Below are 24769 nucleotides of genomic sequence, written 5' to 3'. Positions count from 1 at the left end.
AAAAAACATAGAAAAATAGGAGCAGGAGTAGGCCATTCGGACCTTCGCGCCTGCCCCGCCATTCAATATGATCATGGCTGATCCTGTATCTCAATACCATATTCCCACTCACTCCCCACACCCCTTGATGCCTTTTGTGTCTAGAAATCTATCTATCTCCTTCTTAAATATATTCAGTGACTTGGCCTCCACAACCTTCTGTGGTAGAGAATTCCACAGGTTCACGACCCTCTGGGTGAAATAGAAGATGTTGTATTAAAGATCCAACCAGCATCAAATATGCTGCTCTCCTGCGAGATCAATAGCTGGTCAACATTCAATTGGCCCAAATCACCATAATCTAAATGTTGCTAATAGGTTTCACTCACAAAGTATGGGGGCGTCATTTTAGGCCAGCTCATCAGTGTTCTCCTCTTTAATTTGTTTAACAACCATCAAAGACCATATTGACACCCCTATAAATTATGTAGGCAAGCAATTGCTTTCGCTCCCCCCCAAAATCGATACAATTCAATTTATAAAGCAAATTCATCTTCACTTAATATCTCCAAACCCAATACTGACTTTTTGACCCCAACATTGGACCCATAAATCTGAAAAAAACGACAGATGTGATAGAAGCTGACACAAAATCATCATCAGCCAGATACTAGTGTAATTTCTTATTTTTTTTTTAATTTCAAAGTACACCTTCAGTTTTGCATTTGAAAAACAATGACATCGTAAAATAAGAACGAATGCCATTCCAGATTAAAAAAAAATACAAATTTTTTCTTCAACGGTCTCCTACTGCACGGAATAATTTTACAATATTTCCCAAACATGTAACTTTCCCCAGGCAGGCCTTGGGCACTTTCGGACCCCTGATCGCCATTGCTGCTCAGGGAATGACACGCTTTGTAGAAGTGGGGATGGATTGTCACAGTGGGTTCAACACCATCATCTAGGTTCGTCTTAAATACAACTAATCCATCTGTTTCCTCAACCCCCTACTACAGATATTTTCATAATGATAGGATTTGGCCAATTGTGAACCATAAAAAAATCAAGGATTCCAGTCATTTCCATTTGTTTATCAGGTAAACATCAAAGATTACAGGACAAGAGAAGACCATTGCACTTCATCTGGCTGCTAAAGTTTGAAAAATAACACACACTACTAAATCTTCTACCCCTTAATCACTTGCCCCGACAATTATTGATCCAGCTCCCTCTTAAATTTGATGACAGCATTCATCTTTAAAATGCCGTCCGACTGACTGAATTCACCTGAAAGGAGGAGGTTACTAAAGGAACTCAATACAGGACACTTTCGATTTACTGGCACCTAAATAACTGGAAATCTCGGTTAACCGGCAAAATTCAGGAGTAGGTTCAGGTAAGTTTTATTACTTGCCTTCCTCGATCTGTTGCTGTGCAAGGGTGTGGCTGCAGCTGTTGCTAAGCTACAGAGACGCTTGGAACTTGTGGCCATTGTTCTGAACCTGTTGCTAAGCAACAGGGTTTGTTGCTTTATACGGAGCTCTCAGCTCCGTATCTTTTACTATAGCTTTCGGTTATCCGGAATTTTTGATGAACCGGCACCACGTTGGTCCCGTCGGTGCCGGATAAAAAAAACTGTGTATTGGAAGTCCTCTATTTATCTTGTGGAATTCTTCCCCGCCCACTCAAATAAAACTCTCTGCTAAAATAATCTCCTGAGTGTGTTCCAATCGCCCTCTCTTTCTTTAGATGGTGGAGAGACACACTCAAGGGAAGCCAGCCAAAGGTCTTCTTAATTTATTTCATTTTGCTAAGAGTGGTCATAAACATTTTAAGAGGAGATAAATTTATCACAGTCTCCAATGTCACATCAGTCAAATGCTGCGGATTCTCAAGCTAAACACTCTTCAACCCTGTCCTGTTAAAAGGCTACAAACCACACTCCCGTGGACCCAATATACTGGAATCCAAGCACATTATTTGCTTCTAGGTTATACAATAAATAGTCATGCAGCTTCTTTTAAATTGTCTTTTGTTTGGGTGAATTTGTGCGCTCATCAAGAGAGTCAGCATCAAACACTCAGAGGTCAGGTGCAGAGTAAAAGTCCCTTGATTCTCTTCCCAACATGTCCCAATCACAGCCTTAAACCTACCCCTCCACCCCTAAGATTGCACTCGTGCATGTTTTGCTACCTCCTATAACAACATTTCTGATGATGTAAGCAACAATGCCAACTTAGTGCCCAACGCTGGAGAGTTGTCAGCCGTGGCCTAATGTCAACTCAATTTCACATGAGGTCCTTGCGGGTAGAAAGGGGAAAGAGGGAGAACTGCTCAGTCTGGGGGAACTGTGACATGAAACTGACATGAGATAACGCAGTGTAGGACTGTGACACGAAACTGACATGAGAAAATCCAGTGTAGGACTGTGACATGAAACTGACATGAGATAACCCAGTGTAGGACTGTGACATGAAACTGACATGGGATAACGCAGTGTAAGACTGTGACATGAAACTGACACAGGATAACCCAGTGTAGGACTGTGACACGAAACTGACATGGGATAACGCAGTGTAAGACTGTGACATGAAACTGACACAGGATAACCCAGTGTAGGACTGTGACATGAAACTGACACAGGATAACCCAGTGTAGGACTGTGACGTGAAACTGACATGGGATAACGCAGTGTAGGACTGTGACATGAAACTGACACGGGATAACGCAGTGTAGGACTGTGACACGAAACTGACATGGGATAACGCAGTGTAGGACCAGATGCAGAGTAAAAGTCCTTTGATTCTCTTCGCAACATGTCCCAATCACAACCTTAAACCTACCCCTCCACCCCTAAGATTGCACTCGTGACACGAAACTGACATGAAATAACCCAGTGTAGGACTGTGACATGAAACTGACACAGGATAAACCAGTGTAGGACTGTGACACGAAACTGACATGGGATAACGCAGTGTAGGACTGTGACATAAAACTGACACAGGATAAACCAGTGTAGGACTGTGACATGAAACTGACATGAGATAAACCAGTGTAGGACTGTGACATAAAACTGACGCAGGATAAACCAGATGGTGAATTGGTTGGGATGGAAGACCTGAACAAATTGGTGGTGCGAGTGCTGCACGTTTCTGAAAGTCCTTCCATGCTGGTGAAAGTCACTCTCAGTATCAAGGATGTCAGGCCTTATATTGTGTGCTGCATTGTAGAAGGAATGAACCTGCGACTGGGAAATGCACTGAAACAATTCCTCGTAGCTCAGACCAAATTACACGATGATGTCTGTCAGAGGAAAACGTTGGCAACTATTGCAACTCATGATCTACATTTGGTGAAGGGACCTTTGCTGTATGATGCCAGACCCTCCCATTCCTTGAAGTACCAGACCACAAAGAAGGTTTAAGATAAAGATTGAGAAGGATATAAATGGAAGGAGAGCCAGGGAGAAGCAGGCCCCGGGACGTCGGTACCACGGCGGCTGAAGATTGTCAGGCAGGAGTGCGAGAGTGGACCCTATTGTGATGGCGCCGATGAAGTGTCCTTTGCTGCTTGGTGCGCTCGGCTCATTCAGAAAAAAGCATTTCACTGACTGGATTTCACTTGTTGTATTTGGTTACGTGACAAATAAAATTGAAATTGAAATTGACATGAAACTGACATGAGATAACCCAGTGTAGGACCGTGACATGAAACTGACATGAGATAACCCAGTGTAGGACTGTGACATGAAACTGACATGGGATAACCCAGTGTAGGACTGTGACATGAAACTGACATGGGATAACCCAGTGTAGGACTGTGACATGAAACTGACATGGGATAACCCAGTGTAGGACTGTGACATGAAACTGACATGAGATAAACCAGTGTAGGACCGTGACATGAAACTGACATGAGATAACCCAGTGTAGGGCTGTGACATGAAACTGACATGAGATAACCTGTAGGACTGTGACATGAAACTGACATGAGATAAACCAGTTAAGAGACAAAGAAGTCACAGAACAATGTACTCTGGGCATTGTTATGCAGCAGACGCCACACCTGTAGCTATTAGATCGACACAAAATTCGCAGCCCCATTATATTGATGATTCCGCATTGTCCCCTGACTCGGGGAAAATGGGGATCTTAATTCCATTAGAATTCTGATTGAATCATTGTTAACAATAAAGGCCAGTTAAGTGTCTGCTAACATTAAAAGGACAGAAGATTAAATTCACACAAAGTTCTCTGGTGGTGCTGTGGATACACAGGAACTTTAGAAACTTCGCATTGCTCTGATTGTAATTATACTGCTGCCGGTGCCAAGTGGAAACAGTACGAGACTACCGACGGAGGGTGATCTGACACCAGGTCCCACCTACATCAAGTAACACAATTTGCATAGATGAGAAGACAAAATCACTTTGCATTGACATAAAGTGTGCGCTGGCTAGTCAACAACGGAACAGCACAGAAAATAATGTGGCACTGGGAAATGTGGGCTTGCGTGATTTGAATGCTGCATAAATAGACATCAGGAGGAGTGCAATGCATCAGCAATATTCCCTCCGTCTTGGAGCTGAAGCACCTGCCCTCTGCTCTGCAACTCCTCCAGTGGCCTAATTAAAACCAACACCTGAGGTTGCAGTTTGGGTAGTTGCTGGCACGATGGTATATTCTTCCAGCTTGTGTTACTCCTCCAGCAAGTTTTGCTGAGGAAATTTACAGAGGGTCCTTTTCTTTAAAAAAAAGCAATTTAATTTCCAATGTATTCAGGCCATGGGAGACCCAGAACTGTCAACCGGGAGCAGTTGAGTGAGTCGAACAGGATCTGCACTACCTTCTTCAAATGTAGCAAGTATGAGCACACTCTCATTTGCCGCTGGCTTTTTGCCATCATGGTGACTGGGCACCTTACTAGGGCAGCATTACTAACAGGAAAAAAGACTTGCATTTCTAAAGCACCTTTCACGATGTCTCAAAGCGCTTTGCAGCCAATGAAGTACTTTTGAAGTGTAGTCACTGTTGTAATGTAGGAAACATGGCAGCTAATTTGCACACAGCAAGCTCCCAGAAACAGCAATGTAATAATGACTAGCAAATTGTTTTTAGTGATGTTGATTGAGGGATAAATAGTGGCCAGGACACTGGGGAGAACTCTCCTGCTCTTCTTCGAAATCGTGCCATGGGAGCTTTTACGTTCACCTGAGAGAGCAGACGGGGACTCGGTTTAACGTCTCATCCGAAAGATGGCACCTCCGCCAGTGCAGCGCTCCCTCAGCACTGCACTGGGAGTGTCAGCCTGGATTTATAAGCTAAAGTGGGACTTGAACCTACGACCTTCTGAGCATAAGCTTGAAATTGTCTCTGACACCCAGGCAGAACGAACAAAAACCAGTCACGTTCCACGTGGAGAATGTTAAACCCAGTCAATCTTTGTTTAGTGTTGTCGAACTGGCCGTGACAGACTTCAACACGCGTTGGGTCTTGGAACATTATCTCAATTCACCTCTCCCTGTTCCGTGCCAATCAGTTTTGTTTCTTGGATGCCAGCGTGGTTTTCATCTTCCTCCATTGGCTGGTAGCCTTCCTCTCTGGGCAGACACAGACACCACCCTGCCCCAGACAGATCCAGCTGCTCATAGGGAATGAACATTCTGAACCCATCTACTTCATCCATATGTTGGTCTAGTTTCTTCAGGTACAGGCAGCTCAGCACAATCCCAATAACCTGCAACAAATAACAGTTTATTTCTATTGTATACAGCTTTATACAGCAAATATATCCTTCAAATGTAGACGATTCATAAAAAAAAACACTTTTCCCAATGCATATTTTGTATGTTTCTCTGCCAGCTTTTGCTCTCTCAACTGATCATTTTTTTCCCTACTTATTTTCGTGGCACAATCAAAGCAACAGGAATAAAATCTGAGGTAACTTTGGTGAAGGAAACCATTTTTCGATTTGGTTTTCATACAGAACCATGCACGCGGGACCTTTGCTGAGCTCTGCGATTCGTTGCTCCTTACGCTCTATTTTGGTTCGAGACCACTCTCAATTCGAGTGGCACCTCTTTGCCAAAGTGTAAAACTGAAACCTGGTCTGGTACGAATCTCTCTTTCTTCTCCTGAAGCCGAGCGATAAATTGAATCGGCTGCTCCCAGCTCGCAGGCTACGCTGCTCTCACATACACAACAGAGAGAAACGCGCATAGTGTTTGCCCACCCCATCCACCCACCCTGGCGTCAGCACAACAATTGAGGGGGGGGGGTGGGACACTCTGCAGCAGGGGAAAATCTAGCCTTCAATGCCCCCTCCTAGAGGCTATCTCATTGAAACTTATAAAATTCTAACAGGACTAGACAGGACAAGATGCAGGAAGGACGTTCCCGATGGCGGGGGAGTCCAGAACCAGGGGTCACAGTCTAAGGATAAGGGGTAAGCCATTTAGGACCGAGATGAGGAGGAATTTCTTCACCCAGAGAGTGGTGAACCTGTGGAATTCTCTGCCACACAGGGCAGTGGAGGCCAATTCATTAAATATATTCAAGAAGGAGTTGGATATATTTCTTGAGGCTAAAGGGATCAAGGGATATGGGGAGAAAGCAGGGACAGGGTACTGAATTTGGATTATCAGCCACGATCTCATTGAATGGCAGAGCAGGCTCGAGGGACTGAATGGCCTACTCCTGCTCCTATCTTCTATGTTTCTATGGTTCAAACATACTCTGCCCACCATTTCATCCCACTAATTGAAGACATTTTTAAGATGGCAGACACGTGCCTCTGGAGACAGCAGCTTGCATGACTCAGGGAGAAGTGCCAATCCATCTTCCAGTCTGGCAATTGTCCAAATCACATATACAGAGCAAATTATTAATTTGAAAATATTAATTTGAAAATGTTGCTGAGTCACTTTTATAGATAGACCACTCAATGGGGAAATGTGGAAAGTACAATTTATTCTGACCATAACCTTACAATCATATTCATGGCTTTGTCTTCATCCCTTGCGAAATCAATTTTTTCCTGTGGAGCATTCTATGTATTTTATTGTAATTACAACATCTGAATTCTCTTTCACTTGTGTGAAACACCATCAAAACTTCTCAACTCCAGTGAGATATCCTTCATTACCAGCGATCTGATACTCACACAAACAGCTCGCTGCGATACTGTCTAATTGAATGGCAATGAGAAAGCCGCGACACTGATTTCATTAAACTCATACAGCTGCTTTGCTTGCCATGGTATATGGTTGCCGAACCATGAATCAGGCTCCTTTTTTAATTAAGGCTGTGCAATCTTTGTCAAATAAGGAGCAAAAGCTTGACGGAAAGAAAATAAAGAGTTACCCAAAGCTTTTGTTATTGCGGTGCAGTCATGTTTATTATTGATACTTTCGATTGAAACTGGTCGGCAACGATTACAGCAACCTGGAGCTGACATATTGTTACAGGAGATTACATCCTCGTACTTTGAGAATGCAGCTTCGGCATTTGAGACAGACCTGCTATAAAGTTCCAGAGATAAAGTCAACAATGAATTGCGAAGAATCATCCCTTTTGTCATTTAATCTCGCCTCCCTCCCACCTTATCACGAAGACTTTTTCACCCAGAGGGTGGTTGGAATCTGCAACTCACTGCCTGAAAGGGTGGTAGAGGCAGGAACCCTCACAACATTCAAGAAGCATTTAGATGAGCACTTGAAACACCATAGCATACAAGGCTACGGACCAAGTGCTGGAAAATGGGATTAGAATAGACAGGGCTTGATGGTCGGCGCGGACACGATGGGCCGAAGGGCCTCTTTCGGTGCTGTATAACTCTATGGCCTTCCCTTTTGTTCTTTCCTCCACTCCCCTCCCCCCTTTCCCAGCCTCTGTACTTAAAACCTGCTACAGGAAACTTTGTGCTATCCGGCACCGACGGGACCGAGCTGTTGCCGTCCCATCAAAACTGCCGGACAAACCAGCGCTAATGTTGAAACATACGGAGATTTTCAGTTCCGTGTGAATCAACAAACCCTGTTGCTTAGCAACAGCTTCAAAACAGTCAGCTGCAGCTTAAAAGCGTCTCTAGCTGAAGCTGTTGCTTAGCTACAGACCTTGCAGAGCCTGACAGGGAAAAAAAAAGCAACGAGAAGTAAAAAAACTTATAGGAAACGGCTCCTGAATTTTGCCGGTAGATAGAGCTTTCTGGACTTTTAACCTCCGGATAAACCAAAGTTTCCTGTACATCTCTAACTTTTTCCAGTTCTGATAAAGGGTCATCGACCTGAAACGTTAACTCTGTTTCTCTCTCCACAGATGCTGCCTGACCTGCTGAGTATTTCCAGCATTTTCTGTTTTTATTTCAGATTTCCAGCATCTGCCATATTTTGCTTATGAATTGCGAAGAAGTGGCTTGATTCATGGAAGCATAGAAACTTAAAGCACAGAAGGAGGCCATTCGGCCCGTCGGGCCTGTGCTGGTTCTTTGAAAGAGTCGTCGTGTTTAGTCCCACACCCCGTTTCTTTTCCCTAACCCTGTGAGTTCCTCATCCTCAAGAACCCATCCAACTCCCTTTTAATATTATTGATGGAATCAGCTTCCACCACCTTTTCAGGTCGAGTATTCCAGATCCCGACAACTCTCTGAGTGAAAACATTTCTCCTCATCTCCCCTCGAGATCTTTATCCAATGATTTTGAATCTCTGACCTCTGGTTATTGACCCACTCACCAGAGGGAATAGTTTTTCTCCGTCTACTCCATCAAAACCTCTCATCATCTTGAAAACCTCGATTCGGTCACCTCTTAACCTTCTCTGTTCCAAGGAGAACAGTCCGAACTTTTCCAACCTCTCCTCATAACTGAAGTCCCTCATAGAAACATAGAAGATAGGAGCAGGAGTAGGCCATTCGGCCCCTCGAGCCTGCTCCGCCATTTAATGAGATCATGGCTGATCATCCAAATTCAGTACCCTGTCCCTGCCTTCTCCCCATATCCCTTGATCCCTTTAGCCTTAAGAAATATATCTAACTCCTTCTTGAATATATTTAATGAATTGGCCTCAACTGCATTCTGTGGTAAAGAATTCCACAGGTTCACCACTCTCTGGGTGAAGAAATTCCTCCTCATCTCTGTCCTAAATGGCTTACCCCTTATCTTTAGACTGTGACCCCTGGTTCTGGACTCCCCCGCCATCGGGAACATCCTTCCTGCATCTAGTCTGTCTAGTCCTGTTAGAATTTTATAAGTTTCATTGAGATCCCATCTCATTCTTCTAAACTCCAGTGAGTATAAGCCCAATCGACCCAATCTCTCCTCATACGTCATACCTGCCATCCCAGGTATCAGTCTGGTGAATCTTCGCTGCACTCCCTCCATGGCAAGAGCATCCTTCCTCAGATAAGGCGACCAAAACTGCACACAATACTCAAGGTGTGGTCTCACCAAGGCCCTGTACTACTGCAGCAAGACATCCTTGATCCTGTACTTGAATCCTCTCGCTATGAAGGCCAACATACCATTTGCCTTCTTAACCGCCTGCTGCACTTGCATGCTTACCTTCAGCGACTGGTGCACAAGGACACCCAGGTCTCGTTGCACTTCCCCTTCTCTCAATCTATTGCCGTTGAGATAATAATCTACCTTCCTGTTTTTGCCACCAAAGTGGATAACCTCGCATTTATCCATATTATACTGCATCTGCCATACATCTGCCCAATCACTCAGCCTGTCCAAATCACACTGGAGTTTCTCGGCATCCTCCTCACAGCACACACGCCCACCCAGCTTTGTGTCGTCTGCAAACTTGGAGATATTACATCTAGTTCCCTTGTCTAGATCATTAATATATATTGTGAATAGCTGGGATCCTAGCACCGATCCCTGCGGTACCCCACTAGTCACTGCCTGTCACTCGGAAAAAGAGCCGTTTATTCCAACTCTTTGCTTCCTGTCTGCCAGCCAGTTCTCTATCCAAGTCAGTACCTTGCCCCCAATCCCATGTGCTTTAACTTTACACGCTAATCTCTTATGCGGGACCTTATCGAAAGCCTTCTGAAAGTCCAAATACACCACATCCACTGGTTCTCCCTTATCTATTCTACCAGTTACATCCTCAAAAAATTCCAGTAGATTAGTCAAGCACGATTTACCTTTTGTAAATCCATGTTGACTTTGTCCGAACCTGTCACTGTTTTCCAAGTGCTCTGCTATTACATCTTTTATAATGGACTCTAGCATTTTCCCCACTACCGATGTCAGGCTTACCAGTCTGTAATTCCCTGTTTTCTCTCTACCACCTTTTTTGAATAGTGGGGTAACATTAGCTACCCTCCAATCCATGCGAACTGTTCCAGAATCTATAGAATTTTGGAAGATGACCAGCAATGCATCTACTATTTCTAGGGCCACTTCCTTAAATATCCTAGGATGTAGATTATCAGGCCCTGGGGATTTATCGGCCTTCAATCCCGTCATTTTCGTAACACCATTTCCCTACAAATACTGATTTCATTCAGTTCCTCCCTCTCATTAGACCCTATGTTCCCTGACATCTCTGGGAGGTTATTTGTGTCCTCCTTTGTGAAGACAGAACCAAAATATGTATTTAATTGGTCTGCCATTTCTTTGTTCCCCATTATAAATTCCCCTGATTCTGACTGCAAGGGACCTACACTTGACTTCACCAATCTTTTTCTCTTCATATATCTATAGAAGCTTTTACAGTCAGTTTTTATGTTCCCTAGTCAGTTTTTATCCCTGGTAACATCCTGGTAAACCTCCTCTGTCCCCTTTCTAAGGCCTTTACATTTTTCCTGAAGTGTGGGGCCCAGGATTGTCCACAATACTCCAGCTGGGGCCTAACCAGTGATTTATAAAGTTCGAGCCTGATCTCTTTGCTTTTATATTCTATTCCTCTCTTTATAAACCCAAGTAACCCAGATGCTTTTTTAATCATCTCATCAACTTGCCCTGCCACCTTTAAGGATTTGTGTATATGGACACCAAGGTCTCTCTGCTCATCGACACTTTTCAAAATCATACCATTTATAGTATACTGCCTTTCCATATTAGTCCTCTCAAAGTGCATCACTTCACACTTCTCCGCATTGAACTCCATCTGCCGTGCTTCTGCCCATTTCACCATCCTGCCTATGTCATCCTGAAGCCTATAACTATCCTCATCACTATCTACAACATTCTCAAGTTTCGTATCATCTGCAAACTTTATAATGCTGCTCCCTACTCCCGAGCCTATGTTGTTTGTAAAAATTGAAATGAGTAATGGACCCCAAATTGACCTTTGGGGAACACCACTGCAAACTACCTCCCAGTCTGAAAAACTTCCATCCACCGCCACCCTCTGCTTCCTGTCACTGAGCCAAATCCGTATCCATACCGTCACTTTCCTCTTAATTCCATGGACTTCCATCTTCTTAACAATCCTCCTGTGTGGCACTTTGTCGAATGCCTTCCGGAAGTCCATATAAACAACATCTACTGCACTACCTTGCTCAACCTTCTCTGTTACCTCATCAAAGAATTCAATCACGTTAGACAGACACGATTTGCCTTTAACAAACCCATGCAGGCTCTCCTTGATTAACCCATGCCTTGCCCAATGAAAGTTTATTTTGTCCCTGATAATGGTTTCCAATAACTTCCCCACCACCGATGTTAGGCTGACTGGGCCCGTAGTTTCCTGGTTTATCCCTCTCCCCTTTCTTGAATAGTGGTATATTATTAGCAACCCTCCAGTCCTCTGACACTACTCCTGTATCCAATGAGGATTGAAAGACTGTGACCAATGCCTCTGCTATTTCTACCTTTGCTTCTTTCAGCACCTTAGGATGCATTCCATCTGGACCTGGTGACTTACCAGCTTTCAGTAATGCTAATCTTTTAGTACATCTTCTCTATCTAGTAGTATCCTGTTCATAATGTCCCTCTCCTCTTTTAGTGTAACATTCACATCATCTGCTTCCTTGCAAAGACAGATGCAAAGTACTCATTTAATACTTTAGCCAGGTCCTCTGTCTCTACCTGAAGATTGCCTTTTGGGTCCTTAATAGGCCCAACATTTTCCCCCAGCTAACCTCGTACACTTTTGTGGCTCACTCTCACCTCTGAGTCAGAAGGTTGTGGGTTCAAGTCCCACTCCAGAGACTTGAGCACAAAACTCTAGGCTGACACTGAGTGCTGACACAGGGAGTGCTGCACTGTCAGAGGTGCCATCTTTCAGATGAGACGTTAAACCGAGGCCCCGTCTGCTCTCTCAGGTGGATGCAAAAGATCCCAGGCCGCTATTTCGAAGATGAGCAGGGGAGTTATCCCCGGTATCCTGGCCAGTATTTATCCCTCAATCAACACAACAAAAGTAGATTATCTGCTCATTATCATATTGCTGTTTGTGGGAGATTGCTGTGCACAATTGGCTGCCGTGTTTCCTACACTACAACAGTAACTACACTTCAAAAAGTACTTCATTGGCTGTAAAGCACTTTAGGATGTCATGAAAGGCACTGTATAAATACAAGTCTTTCTTTATGTGTTTATAAAATGTTCAATTTAAAGCAGCCTGCTAATCACAGAATCACAGAAACCCCACAGTGCAGATAGAGGCCATTTCGGCCCATCGAGCCTGCACTGACACATATCCCACCCGAACCCCGTAACCCCTACACCAACACATATCCCACCCTATCCCCGTAACCCCACGTATTTAATCCCCCTAACACTAAGGGTCAATTTATCATAGCCAATCAACCTAACCCGCACATCTTTGGACTGTGGGAGGAAACCGGAGCACCCGGAGAAAACCCACGCAAACACGGGGAGAATGTGCAAACTCCACACAGACCTCTCTTTGCCTCCCGTATTAACTTTTTCAATTCCCTCCGATACTTTCTGTAATCTTCCTGGTTATTAACTGAATGTTGCTCCTGACATTTGTCATAAGCCTCCTCTTTCTGTTTTATTTTATCTTTTAGTTCCTCTGTCAACCAGAGCGCATTCGTTTTGGATGATCCACCTTTTCCCTTCAAAGGAATATGCCTGGTTTGTACTGGAACTATCTCTTCTCTGAATGCCCTCCACTGCTCTGTGACTGCTTTACCCTGCGATCACCTTTTCCAATCTATCTGTGCTAGGTCCCTTCTTAAATCACTGAAATTAGCTCTTCCCCAGTTGAGCATTTTTACCTTTGCTATTTTTTTATCTCTTTCCATAATTACTCGAAAACGAATTATGTTGTGGTCACTGTTAGCTAGATGATCTCTTGCTGTAACACCCTCCACTTGCCCAACTTCATTCCCCAGAACCAGATCCCACACTGCTTCCTTCCTTGCAAAAAAGAAAATACTGCAGATGCTGGAAATTGGAAATAAAAACAGAAAATGCTGGAGATACTCAGCAGGTCAGGCAGCATCCGTGGAGAGAGAAACAGAGTTAATGGGCAGGATTTTCATTGGGCCGTGGAGGCGGGATTAGAGGCGTGTGGGGGGGTTAAAATCCCGAAATCGGGAGTCCCGACCCCATCCCGCCCTCAACCCATCTCCATGCCAGTTTCAAAGGAGGCGGGTACCCGCCCCGCACTGGGACCCGCCTCCCCGAGGTGGGAAGGGGATTAGTGACAATTAACTGCCTGTTAACAGGTAGTTAACAGGCAGTTTTTAGCCTAATCCCTATTTTTAATGTTGAAGTGTGGGATTCCCGATGGCTCCAAACCACGCCAAGTTAGAGGAGGTGGACCGTCGGGATGAAGGGCTTGGAGGGGTCAAGATGTCCAGTATTCAGGTGAGTGATGGGTGCATAAGTGCAAAGGTAAGTGTGTTTGGTGTGTGTAAAGTGTTTAAAGAAGTTCTACTAACCTTTACTTACCTTTACAGCCTTCCTTCCTTCAGGTGTCGGGAGTCCCTCATCTCACTGGCACAGAAAGCAGAATGGCTGTGAGCTGTCAAAAATTGCAGCATTCAGCTTTCTGTTCCGGGGAGATCTCTAAATCAGCCTGAGAGGAAGGAATTAACTTGGAGTACCGATTGTCAGTGTTTGACAGCTTCAAACAGCTGTGAAACGCTGATATTTCATCTGTCAAAAGGTCTTGTCAGATGAAATATCAATCTGTGACGTCACCTGTTGCCGGGTGGCCCTTAATTGGCCTGCTGAGCCCACTGGGTGTGCTCAACAAGGTCAATCAAGTCAAAATCACGTGGGTTGGCTAGAACTCGATGGAGGCGGGACTACAACCCCGAAAGTTGTAGTCCCGCCTCCTTCCCGACTCCTCAATGAAAATCCAGCCCAACGTTTCAGATCCGTTCTGACGAAGGGTCATCGACCTGAAACGTTAACTCTGTTTCTCTCTTCACAGATGCTGCCTGACCTGCTGAGGATCTCCAGCATTTTCTGTTTTTATTTCTGCTTCGTTCCTTGTTGGACTGGAGAAATATGGATCAGAAAAGTTCTGTACACATCTCAGAAATTCCTCTCCTGCCCTACCTTTATCACTATGTTTTTCCCAGTCTATATTAGGGTAATTAAAGTCTCCGAATATTACGACTCTCTTTCTGTTACATGCCTTTGAAATTTGACAACAAATTTGCTCATCTAACTCCTCACTGTTTGGAGCTCTATAAAAAACACCCAGCAATGTCACAGCTCCCGCTGTGTTCCACAACTCAAGCCAAATAGATTCAGTCCTAGAACCATGTAGTATATCCTTTCTATTTAGATTTCTTCAAGTTAATCTATTTGTGAATGTACTGGGAAAAGATAAGAAATGTCGGAAATGATCCCCACAGTTTCTCATTAGTGAAGGAACTTAGGCTGGTGTAAGCAGTCAAGACGACACGATTACGATCTCCTGAAGTGGTCCCTGGCATGTGATTTATAATGTTATAATTGGTAGCTGTATCTCGTAGACACTGCACGTAAGGGGTTGTGTTTTATAGTCTCATTGATTTGATTTAATAAAGAGTGTTAACCAGATGTTTCAGTGTTTCCTAGTTTTCGAACATGTATTAGAGGTAAAGGATGTAGGACAATATCCTATAATACCTCCGCATAAGAGCAATAGGAATAAATGATAAACCCAACAGGGACGGTGAGGTTTCGGGAGAGAATTCCAGAGCTTAGGGGCTAGATGGCTGAAGGCATGGCCACCAACGGTGGTGCAACAGGAGTGGGGGATGCATAAGAGATGGGAATAGAAACATAGAAACATAGAAGCAGGAGTAGGCCATTCGGCCCGTCGAGCCTGCTCCGCCATTCAATATCATGGCTGATCATCCAAACTCAGTACCCTGTCCCTGCCTTCTCCCCATATCCCTTGATCCCTTTAGCCTTAAGAAATATATCTAACTCCTTCTTGAATATATTTAATGAATTGGCCTCAACTGCCTTGTGTGGTAGAGAATTCCACAGGTTCACCGCTCTCTGGGTGAAGAAATTCCTCCTCATCTCTGTCCTAAATGGCTTACCCCTTATCTTTAGACTGTGACCCCTGGTTCTGGACTCCCCCGCCATCGGGAACATCCTTCCTGCATCTAGTCTGTCTAGTCCTGTTAGAATTTTATAAGTTTCAATGAGATCCCCACTCATTCTTCTAAACACCAGCGAGTATAAGCCCAATCGACCCAATCTCTCCTCATACGTCATTCCTGCCATCCCAGGTATCAGTCTGGTGAATCTTCACTGCACTCCCTCCATGGCAAGAACATCCTTCCTCAGATAAGGCGACCAAAACTGCACACAATACTCAAGGTGTGGTCTCACCAAGGCCCTGTACTACTGCAGCAAGACATCCTTGTTCCTGTACTCGAACCGTCTCGCTACGAAGGCCAACATGCCATTTGCCTTCTTACCCGCCTGCTGCACCTGCATGCTTACCTTCAGTGACTGGTGCTCAAGGACACCCAGGTCTCGTTGCACTTCCCCTTCTCCCAATCTACTGCCATTCAGATAATAATCTGCCTTCCTGTTTTTGCCACCAAAGTGGATAACTTCGCATTTATCCACATTATACTGCATCTGCCATGCATCTGCCCAATTGCCCAACCTGTCCAAATCATACTGGAGTTTCTCGGCATCCTCCTCACAGTACACACGCCCACCCAGCTTTGTGTCGTCTGCAAACTTGGAGATATTACATCTAGTTCCCTCGTCTAGATCATTAATATATATTGTGAATAGCTGGGGTCCTAGGAGGAACGCAGAAATTTCAAAGGGCTGTAGGCAATGTTCCCCCTAATTTTTTCGGGGTGCATGGCCCATTCACAGCTTTTGTGCATGTGCGAAATCTAACATTGGAAAAGCCGGGCCTGGTCTGCGCAAGGCCGACAGAGAGCTGTGGGGCCGCGCAGCTTGGAGGGGACATTGGTTTTAGGGCTGGAGGAGGTTACAGAGATGGGGAGAGGTGACAGTGTGAAAGGATTAAACACGAGGATGAGAATTTTAAATTGGAGGCATTGGGCGACCAGGAGCCAATGTGGGTCAGCGAGCACAGGGTGAACGGGACTTGGTGCGAGTTAGGAGACGGGCAGCAGAGGTTCGGATGAGCTCAAGTTTCGAGAGGGTGGAAGGTGGGAGGCCGGCCAGGTGAGCGTTGGAATAGTCGAGTCTGGAGGTAACAAAGGCATGGATGAGGATTTCAGCAACAGATGGTCTGAGGTAGGGACGGAAATGGACGATGTTATGGAGGTGGAAGTAGGCGATTTTTGTGAGGATGAAGAGGATATGAGTTCGGAAGCTAAACTTGGGGTTAAGTAGGACTGTGGCTCAGGATAATTAGATGTGCCTTAACATTAAGTGAGTTGTGAATCATTCAGGACTGGCATTACAGCTTCCTGCCTCAGCAGCAATAATTATGTCTCGAGTGTAACCTGGGTCAGTTGCACATCCATAATCATTCAGAGGATAAATTGCAGCGCTGATGGAGAAAGGACTTATTTGCTAACAGCTTACTTTAGCGCTGCAAGTCAGGAAACGTGATTGGGAAAACAATTCCGGCTTCACAGACCAACAGGGGAATGTTGAAGGTTAAATCGCAGTAGTTCTGCTGCCTGGGTGATTCCACTAATTCTTAAGTGATCTCAAACTATTGGAATCAGATCTGTACTCTGAAGCCCTTTCACCAATGCTGCACAGTATCTGCAATACGCATAGTTGAAAAAAGAGTCCATTTACATAGCGCCTTTCATGACCTTGGGATGTCCCAAAGCGCTTTACAGCCAATGAAGTACTTACGATGTGTAGTCATTCTTGTGATGTAGGAAACACAGCAGCCAGTTTGCACTTAGTAAATTTCAACAAACAGCAATGACTCGATCCTGTTTTTTTAGCGATATTGGTTGGGGGATAAATATTGGCCTGGACACCGGGGAGAACTCCCTCTGCTCTTCTTCGAAATAGTGCCATGGGATCTTTTCCCCTCCCCCTGCGAGGACTTCGGTTTAACGCCTCTTCTGAAGGACGGCACCTCCGACAGCACAGCCCTCCCTCAGCACTGCGCCGGGAATGTCAGCCTGGATTTTGTGCTCGAGTCTCCGGGGTGGGGATTTGAACCCTCAACCTTCTGACTCAGAGGCGGGGCGCGCTGCCCACTGAGCCACGGCCGTCACGTCTCCCAGGAAGAGCAGACAGCAAGAAGGCAGAAGGCACGAGGCAACATTCCTCTGCTGAATAAGCTCAAAGAGTTGCCAACAACATTCCCGCTAAGCTGCGGGCCACGTGGCCGCACTGCGGTCTGGAGGTCCCGCGCAGGTCACTCACCGGCTTTACAATGGAAATAACCGCGCAGGCGCGAAAAATTGAATGGGGCACGCAGCCAGTTAAAGGGCCTGCGGACCCAAAAAAATTTACAGGGAACATTGGTTACCAATATTTTTTTTTAAATCAAAGGAACTTTCATCTTCCAAATGATGTGGTGTATTGTGGGTGAGTGGCAGTGACTCCCTTTCCCTAAATGTTACTGTGTCCTGCAGATTTTCACTATCTTGTGCAGAAAGAAGGCAGAGCAGCCCGACAGACTGCAGGAGAGAGTATGGCCGGAATTTTGCCGGTCCTCAGAGTGTGGGATTGGAGGCGGGACCGGTCAAAATGGCAAAGATTGACAGCGGGCAGGAAACCCGCTGTCAATCCGCCTCCAATCAATCTTCCCAAGTGTCGGGTCCCCGATTTGCGTATGGACCCGACACCTAGGGAAGAGGATTATAGCCACTTACCTGGCTGTTAACAGGTACTTGATACTTGTTAACAGGCTCTTTTTCAATTTTGCCGCTTCTGCCTCGGGTTACCCGATGTCTGGACACCACGCCAGGTAAGTGTGACGTGTTGTGAGTCTGCTGTAATGTTTCTTTATTGATGACAGCTGCAGAAGTGGTGTGAAGAATCCAATGGTGCACTGGTGAGTTTCAGAGGTAAGAAAATGTTGGGAAAATCATTTTTAATGCATTTACACTTTTTTGTAGGTAAGAAGTTTTGAATTGGCTGACTAATCCCAACTCATTGGGAGAACCTCTCTCACCAGTGACAGATCGCTTCTGTAACCTCAGCTGCAGCTGCCATCTGTTCTAGCCTAAGGAGGGAGTCACTGGAGAGTCTGGGTGAAAGAGCTCACCTTTGTACAGTGATTGTCAGTGTTTGCAGCACCTCAATGGTATCAAGCACTGAGAAATGAGCTGTCAAAGAAAAATTGTGCATGGTCCCTTTAAGAAAACCAGCAGATGATGCGTCTGCTCAATTCTTCTTAATTGGCCGGCAAGCCCGCAGGGCGGGTTTAACAAGGCCAATCGACGTAAAATCACGTCCGTTGGCCGGATGAAGTTGGGGGCGGGACTGGAACCCGGAAACCAGCTGACCCGCTCCCAAGCCGCATCCAATGACAAAATCCCGGCCTATGTGATCAACGGTCACCCTCATGGCAGATCTCTGATGTGGCATGCGGTGGGACGTAGGGATGGGGGAAGGAGTGGGAGGTAGGGGTGGGGATGGGAGGTGGGGAGGGGTGGGGGTGGAGTTGAGTTGGGGTGGTGATGGGAGGAGGGGTGGGGATGGGAGGTGGGGAGGGAGATGGGAGGTGGGGGTGGGGATGGGAGGTGGGGTGGGGAGGGGGTGGAGCTGACTTGGGGCGGGGGTGGGAGGTGGGGTGGGGAGGGGGTGGAGTTGAGTTGGGGCGGTGATGGGAGATGGGGTGGGGTGGGGGTGGAGCTGAGTTGGGGCGGGGATGGGAGGTGGGGAGGGGTGGGGGTGGAGTTGAGTTGGGGCGGGGATGGGAGGTGGGGTGGGGTGGGGGTGGAGCTGAGTTGGGGCGGGGATGGGCGGTGGAGAGGGGAGGGGAGGTGGGTAGGGGTGGGGGTGGAGTTGAGTTGGGGCGGGGATGGGAGGTGGGGTGGGGTGGGGGTGGAGCTGAGTTGGGGCGGTGATGGGAGGTGGGGTGGGGAGGGGAGTTGGGGAGCGGTGGGAGTTGAGTTGGGGCGGGTGATGGGAGGTGGGGTGGGGAGGGGAGGTCGGGAGGGGTGGGGGTGGAGTTGAGTTGGGGCGGTGATGGGAGGTGGGGTGGGGAGGGGAGGTAGGGGTGGGGATGGGAGGTGGGGAGGGGTGGGGGTGGAGTTGAGTTGGGGTGGGGGTGGGAGGTGGGGAGGGGTGGGGGTGGAGTTGAGTTGGGGTGAGGAGGGGAGGTGGGGAGGGGTGGGGGTGGAGTTGAGTTGGGGCGGTGATGGGAGGTGGGGTGGGGAGGGGAGCTAGGGGTGGGGATGGGAGGTGGGGGTGGAGTTGAGTTGGGGCAGTGATGGGAGGTGGGGAGGGGTGGGGGTGGAGTTGAGTTGGGGTGGGGAGTGGAGGTGGGGAGGGGTGGGGGTGGAGTTGAGTTGGGGCGGGGGTGGGAGGTGGGGAGGGGTGGGGGTGGAGTTGAGTTGGGGTGAGGAGGGGAGGTGGGGAGGGGTGGGGGTGGAGTTGAGTTGGGGTGGGGATGGGAGGTGGGGAGGGGTGGGGGTGGAGTTGAGTTGGGGTGGTGATGGGAGGTGGGGAGGGTTGGGGAAGCTGCATCAGGCTGAGACCTGGCACTTGCCCCAGGCAAAGCTGGGATGGGTAGTCATCTGTCAACTTCCACTGCAGCCCACTGGTGCCCAGGGACAGAGGCTCGGGCTGGGAATTGGGTGCAGGTTGTTTGTCTGGCTTCTTGGACAGCCTGTGATGCCGTGACAATAGATTGACTTCAAAACTGAAGGACATATAGATGATAAACAATTCTGAAGAGCTCCTTATTAGCAACTCAGTAATTCAGTAGATTCTATTAACTTCAGATTCTATTCACCCGTAAACACATTTCAGATTTATTTGATATAGCTTACACCATCAATACATTTGAGCCATCATTTTATTAATTAGCTCCATTTTTCTGCCAAAGACCAAACTCATTTTGTCAATTCTAAATATTTACCGTGTTCTTTAACTGCGGAGAGCCTAATTAACGTTGGTCTTCTTGGAAATCACTGGCTTCAGGGCACGCTGATGAACACATCACAGTAAATGTCTGGAGCGTCTTAAATGAGGAGAGGTGGAGAGGTTTAGGGAGTGATTTCCAGAGTTCAGGGCCCAGGCAGCTGACGGCACGGCCACCAATGGCGGGGCCATTAAAATCGGGGATGCTCAAGAGGCCAGAATTGGAGGAGCGCAGAGATCTCGGAGGACTGCAGGGCCGGAGGAGATGACAGAGATAGGGAGGGGCGAGGCCATTGAGGGACTTGAAAACAAGGATGAGAAGTCATTGCGTGGGAAAGTATACGCACAATATAGTGCCTTAACACTCCATAACTGTGGTGCGCTGGAGTGTCAAAGTGCTCTCCCACAGTCACGCAAAGTTTGAAGAACCGGAGTCTGAAAACTTAATGGCCTAGCAATTTGACTCGGATGGTGGCGATATACACAGCGCCTGATATTCCGTTCTATTGACTGCAGTAGAATTGAATATCAGGCACTGCGTATAATGGGCAGCCAATCCGATACCGCCTGCCTTTGCATCACCGACCGAGATGAACTTCTAGCCCAATCTATTTTATTTTCTATTATCCCTAATTAGGCTGACACTCCAGCGCGGTGCTGAGGGAGTGCTGCACTGTCGGAGGTGCCGCCTTTCAGATGAGACGTTAAACCGAGGCCCCATCTGCTCTCTCAGGTGGATGTAAAAGATCCTGCGGCCACTATTTCGAAGAAGAGCAGTGGGAGGAGTTCTCCCTGGTGTCCTGGGGCCAATATTTATCCTTCAATCAACATAAGAAAAAACAAATTATCTGGTCATTATCACATTGCTGTTTGTGGAAGATTGCTGTGCGCAAATTGGCTGCCGCATTTCCCACATTACAACAGCGACTACACTTCAAAAAGTACTTCATTGGCTGTAAACCGCTTTGGGACGTCCGGTGGTTGTGAAAGGCGTGATATAAATGCAAGATCTTCCTTTTCTTGCTGCTTGAGACAGATTGGGTTAATGAAGGCAAGGGAGTAAAATATGTGCCAAGATGTGCATTCGTAGTTATCCTTTGTTTCATTTGCTCTAATGGATAAATGACAAGAAAACAGATGGTGATTTAATTTCTACTGACAGGAGAAATGCACAACAGTGCTCTCAAAACAAAATTCAAATGAACAGTTGGCTAATTGTTGACTACTTACCAAGGCTGTACCAAAGTCATTAATATGATTGGCCACGATTTGTGATTTGTAAATGTCCTATTTAATTGCACCAGTGAGCTCATTATGCAGTACGACTGTCACCCATTAGAACTCGGTTTGTTATGGGATTCAACACAAATGCTGCAGGTGGCTCTCATTGAATGGCGATTGCAGGAACGCTGACCTATGTTCGTCTCGGGCTCCAGATGGTGGGCCAGTACCAGGCTCGGTGCCCACAGGAGCTGTACGCTCAACAACAATTCACACAATGGAGGCCAATTCTTCTTCTTCTTCTTTCTTCTTCTTTTTCCTTCTTCCTTCTTCTTCTTCCAATGGATATGATCTTCACCGCGCGTCAATTACAGGAGAAATCCATTGGCAGGATAGGCGCACCAACGTCAGAGTTCTCACTCAGGCCAACATCCCCAGCATCGAAGCTTTGACCACGCTCGGTCAGCTCCGATGGATGGGTCACATCGTCCGTATGCCCGATACGAGACTCCCGAAGCAAGCGCTCTACTCGGAGCTCCGGCGTGGCAAGAGAGCCCCAGGTGGGCAGAGGAAACGCTTCAAGGGCACCCTCAAAGCCTCCTTGAAAAAGTGCAACATCCCCACCGACACCTGGGAATCCCTGGCCCAAGACCGCACTAAGTGGAGGAGAAGCATCCGGGAAGGCGCCGAACACCTCGATTCTCTTCGCCGGGGAGCAAGCGGAAGCCAAGCGCAATCAGCGCAAGGAGCGCACATCAACCCAAGAACCCCACCCACCCGCCCCTTCAACCACCGTCTGCCCCACCTGTGACAGAGACTGTAGGTCCCGCATTGGACTCATCAGTCACCTGAGAACTCGTTTTTAGTGTGGAAGCAAGTCATCCTCGGTTCCGAGGGACTGCCTACGTCGTCTCCTCTCCTGCTTAACACCCTTGTGTTTCCTCCCAGTTTCCTTCCCTTCCTTCCTCTTCTGATGGCAGTGACTCTATCCTCGGGGGGTACGGTTAGGCTGGCACCTCTGGTACCTCACCCAAGTTTATTTGCAAGCCTTGGCATGTGAGCGCCAACAGACTGACCGCGGAGGATCTCACAGTCTATCCTGATCCTGTTCTCACCTGGCCTCCACACACGCATGCTTCCAATAGGGGTTGGTCGTTGGGTGGCAATCAGGATCGCCACACCCAGCCTGCTTTCTCTATCCTTAGCCTCTTCACGTTCCTACCACCGCCCTGCCCAAGATCAGCTAACTCGAAGACTCCCAGAAACCAGGCATTAAACCTGGGACCTTAATGATCTGTATGGAAGGGAAACGGAGACTTTTACCTTATAATACAGTTAATATATTGCGTCCAATTTTGGACGCCCTACTTTAGGAAGGATGCCAAGGCCACCATGGATAAGGTGCAGAAGAGATGCACTAAGACCATCCCAGGGATGAGAGGCTTTATTTATGAAGCGTGACAAGAGAAACTGGGGCTCTTTTCATTAAGACAAAGAAAGTTAAAAGGAGATCTGATGGAGGTGGTCAAAATTATCAGGGGTTTTGATAAGGTAATTAGTGAAAAACTACTTCCATTGGTCAGTAACTGGTTCATCACCAAAAGAATAAAGGGAGAGGGTAGAAGAGTTTTGTACAGAGGGTTGTCAAGATACAGTAGTGTAGGGTACTGTAGTGTAGTGGTTATGTTACTGGACTAGTAATTCAGAGAATGTGAGTTCCAAATCCTACCATGGCAGTTTGAACATTTGAATTCAGAAAAAAATCTTGAAATAAAAAGCTGGTCCCAGCAAAAGTGACCATGAAGCTTATCAAATTGTCGTAAAAGCCCGATAGCAAAATACTGCAGATGTTGGAAATCCGAAATAACAACAGAAAATGTTGGAAAAACTCAGCAGGTCAGGCAACATCCGTGGAGAGAAATTTGAGTTGACGTTTCGGGTCGAACCCTTCTTCAAAACTGGAAAGAAAATAGATCGAAGGCAGGGCTGCGATTGGACAAAAGAAACAAAAGAAGTAAAAGAGACAATAAAAGGTATTCGAAGCTAGATGAGATGGTAATAGGCTGAGATTAGGTGTGAAGTGTACTGGCAGGGCAAGAGATAGCTGCCAGGTGTGAGAGAGAAACAAAAGGAAAGGGGGGGGGGGGGAAAAGGAGTGGAAAAATTACAAGAAAAAATGTAATAGGGGCCGAGGTTATGATCTGAAATTGTTGAACTCGATATTGAGTCTGGAAGGCTGCAGAGTGCCTAATCGGAAGATGAGGTGCTGTTCCTCGAGTTTATGTTGAGCTTCCGTGGAACAATACAAGAGGCCAAGGACGGTGAGGTCCGAGTGGGAATGGAGCGGTGAATTAAAATGACAGGCGACCGGAAGCTCGGGGTCACCCTTACGGACTGAACGGAGGTGTTCCGCAAAGCGGTCACCCAATCTGCGTTTGGTCTCCCCAATGTAGAGGAGACCGCATCGTGAGCAGCGAATACAGTATACTAGATTGCAAGAAGTACAAGTAAATCGCTGTTTCACCTGGAAGGGGTGTTTGGGGCCCTGGACAGTGGGAAGGGGGGAGGTATAGGGGCAGGTGTTACATCTCCTCCGCTTGCACGGGAAGGTGCCAGGCGAAGGGGAAGGGCTGTTTGGGGTGATAGAGGAGTGGACTAGGGTGTCTCGGAGGGAGCGGTCCCTACGGAATGCTGAAAGGGGAGGGGAGGGGAAGATACGTTTGGTGGTGGGATCACTTTGGAGGTAGCGGAAATGCCGGAGGATGATCTGTTGAATGTGGAGGCTGGTGGGGTGAAAGGTGAGGACAAGGGGAACCCTATCGTGGTTCTGGGAGGGAGGGGCAGGGGTGAGGGCAGAAGTGCGGGAGATGTCCTTCAGGGAAGGGATCCTGCTGTCCTTACCCGATCTAGCCTCTATGTGACTCCAGTCCCACACCAATGTGGTTGAACCTGAAGTGGGACTCGCAAGCCACTCAGTTTATTATTCCGCCACCAGCGGTACAAGAGCAAGGCCCAACCATCAACTTCTTGGGGCAACTAGGGATGGTCAATAAGTGCTGCCGATGACCACATCCTGCAGCGTTTGGCATCGGCACTTTTATTCTGAGTCACACTGCTGATGCACGTTTGGGCTGT

At 46.9% G+C, this 24769-nt stretch overlaps 1 protein-coding gene across 1 annotated transcript in view; it reads right to left on the bottom strand.

Annotated features, from left to right (window-relative positions):
- Positions 1 to 1773: 1773 nt before the first annotated feature.
- The window catches only part of LOC147098006 (tetraspanin-15-like), a 344298-nt gene continuing 321302 nt past the window's right edge, over positions 1774 to 24769 (bottom strand). The window contains exon 8 of the mRNA XM_085971200.1: positions 1774 to 5718. Coding sequence (XP_085827326.1) covers positions 5488 to 5718 — 231 coding nt within the window. The 3' untranslated portion in view covers positions 1774 to 5487. The remainder of the gene's footprint in view (positions 5719 to 24769) is intronic.

The sequence above is a fragment of the Somniosus microcephalus genome, chromosome 30, assembly GCF_052327205.1.
Source record: "Somniosus microcephalus isolate GS21.2 chromosome 30, FLI_Smic_1.0, whole genome shotgun sequence".
In the NCBI taxonomy this organism is placed as follows: Eukaryota; Metazoa; Chordata; class Chondrichthyes; order Squaliformes; family Somniosidae; genus Somniosus; species Somniosus microcephalus.
The sequence above is the reverse complement of the archived record's forward strand: the minus strand, read 5'-3'. Positions and strand labels throughout refer to the sequence as shown.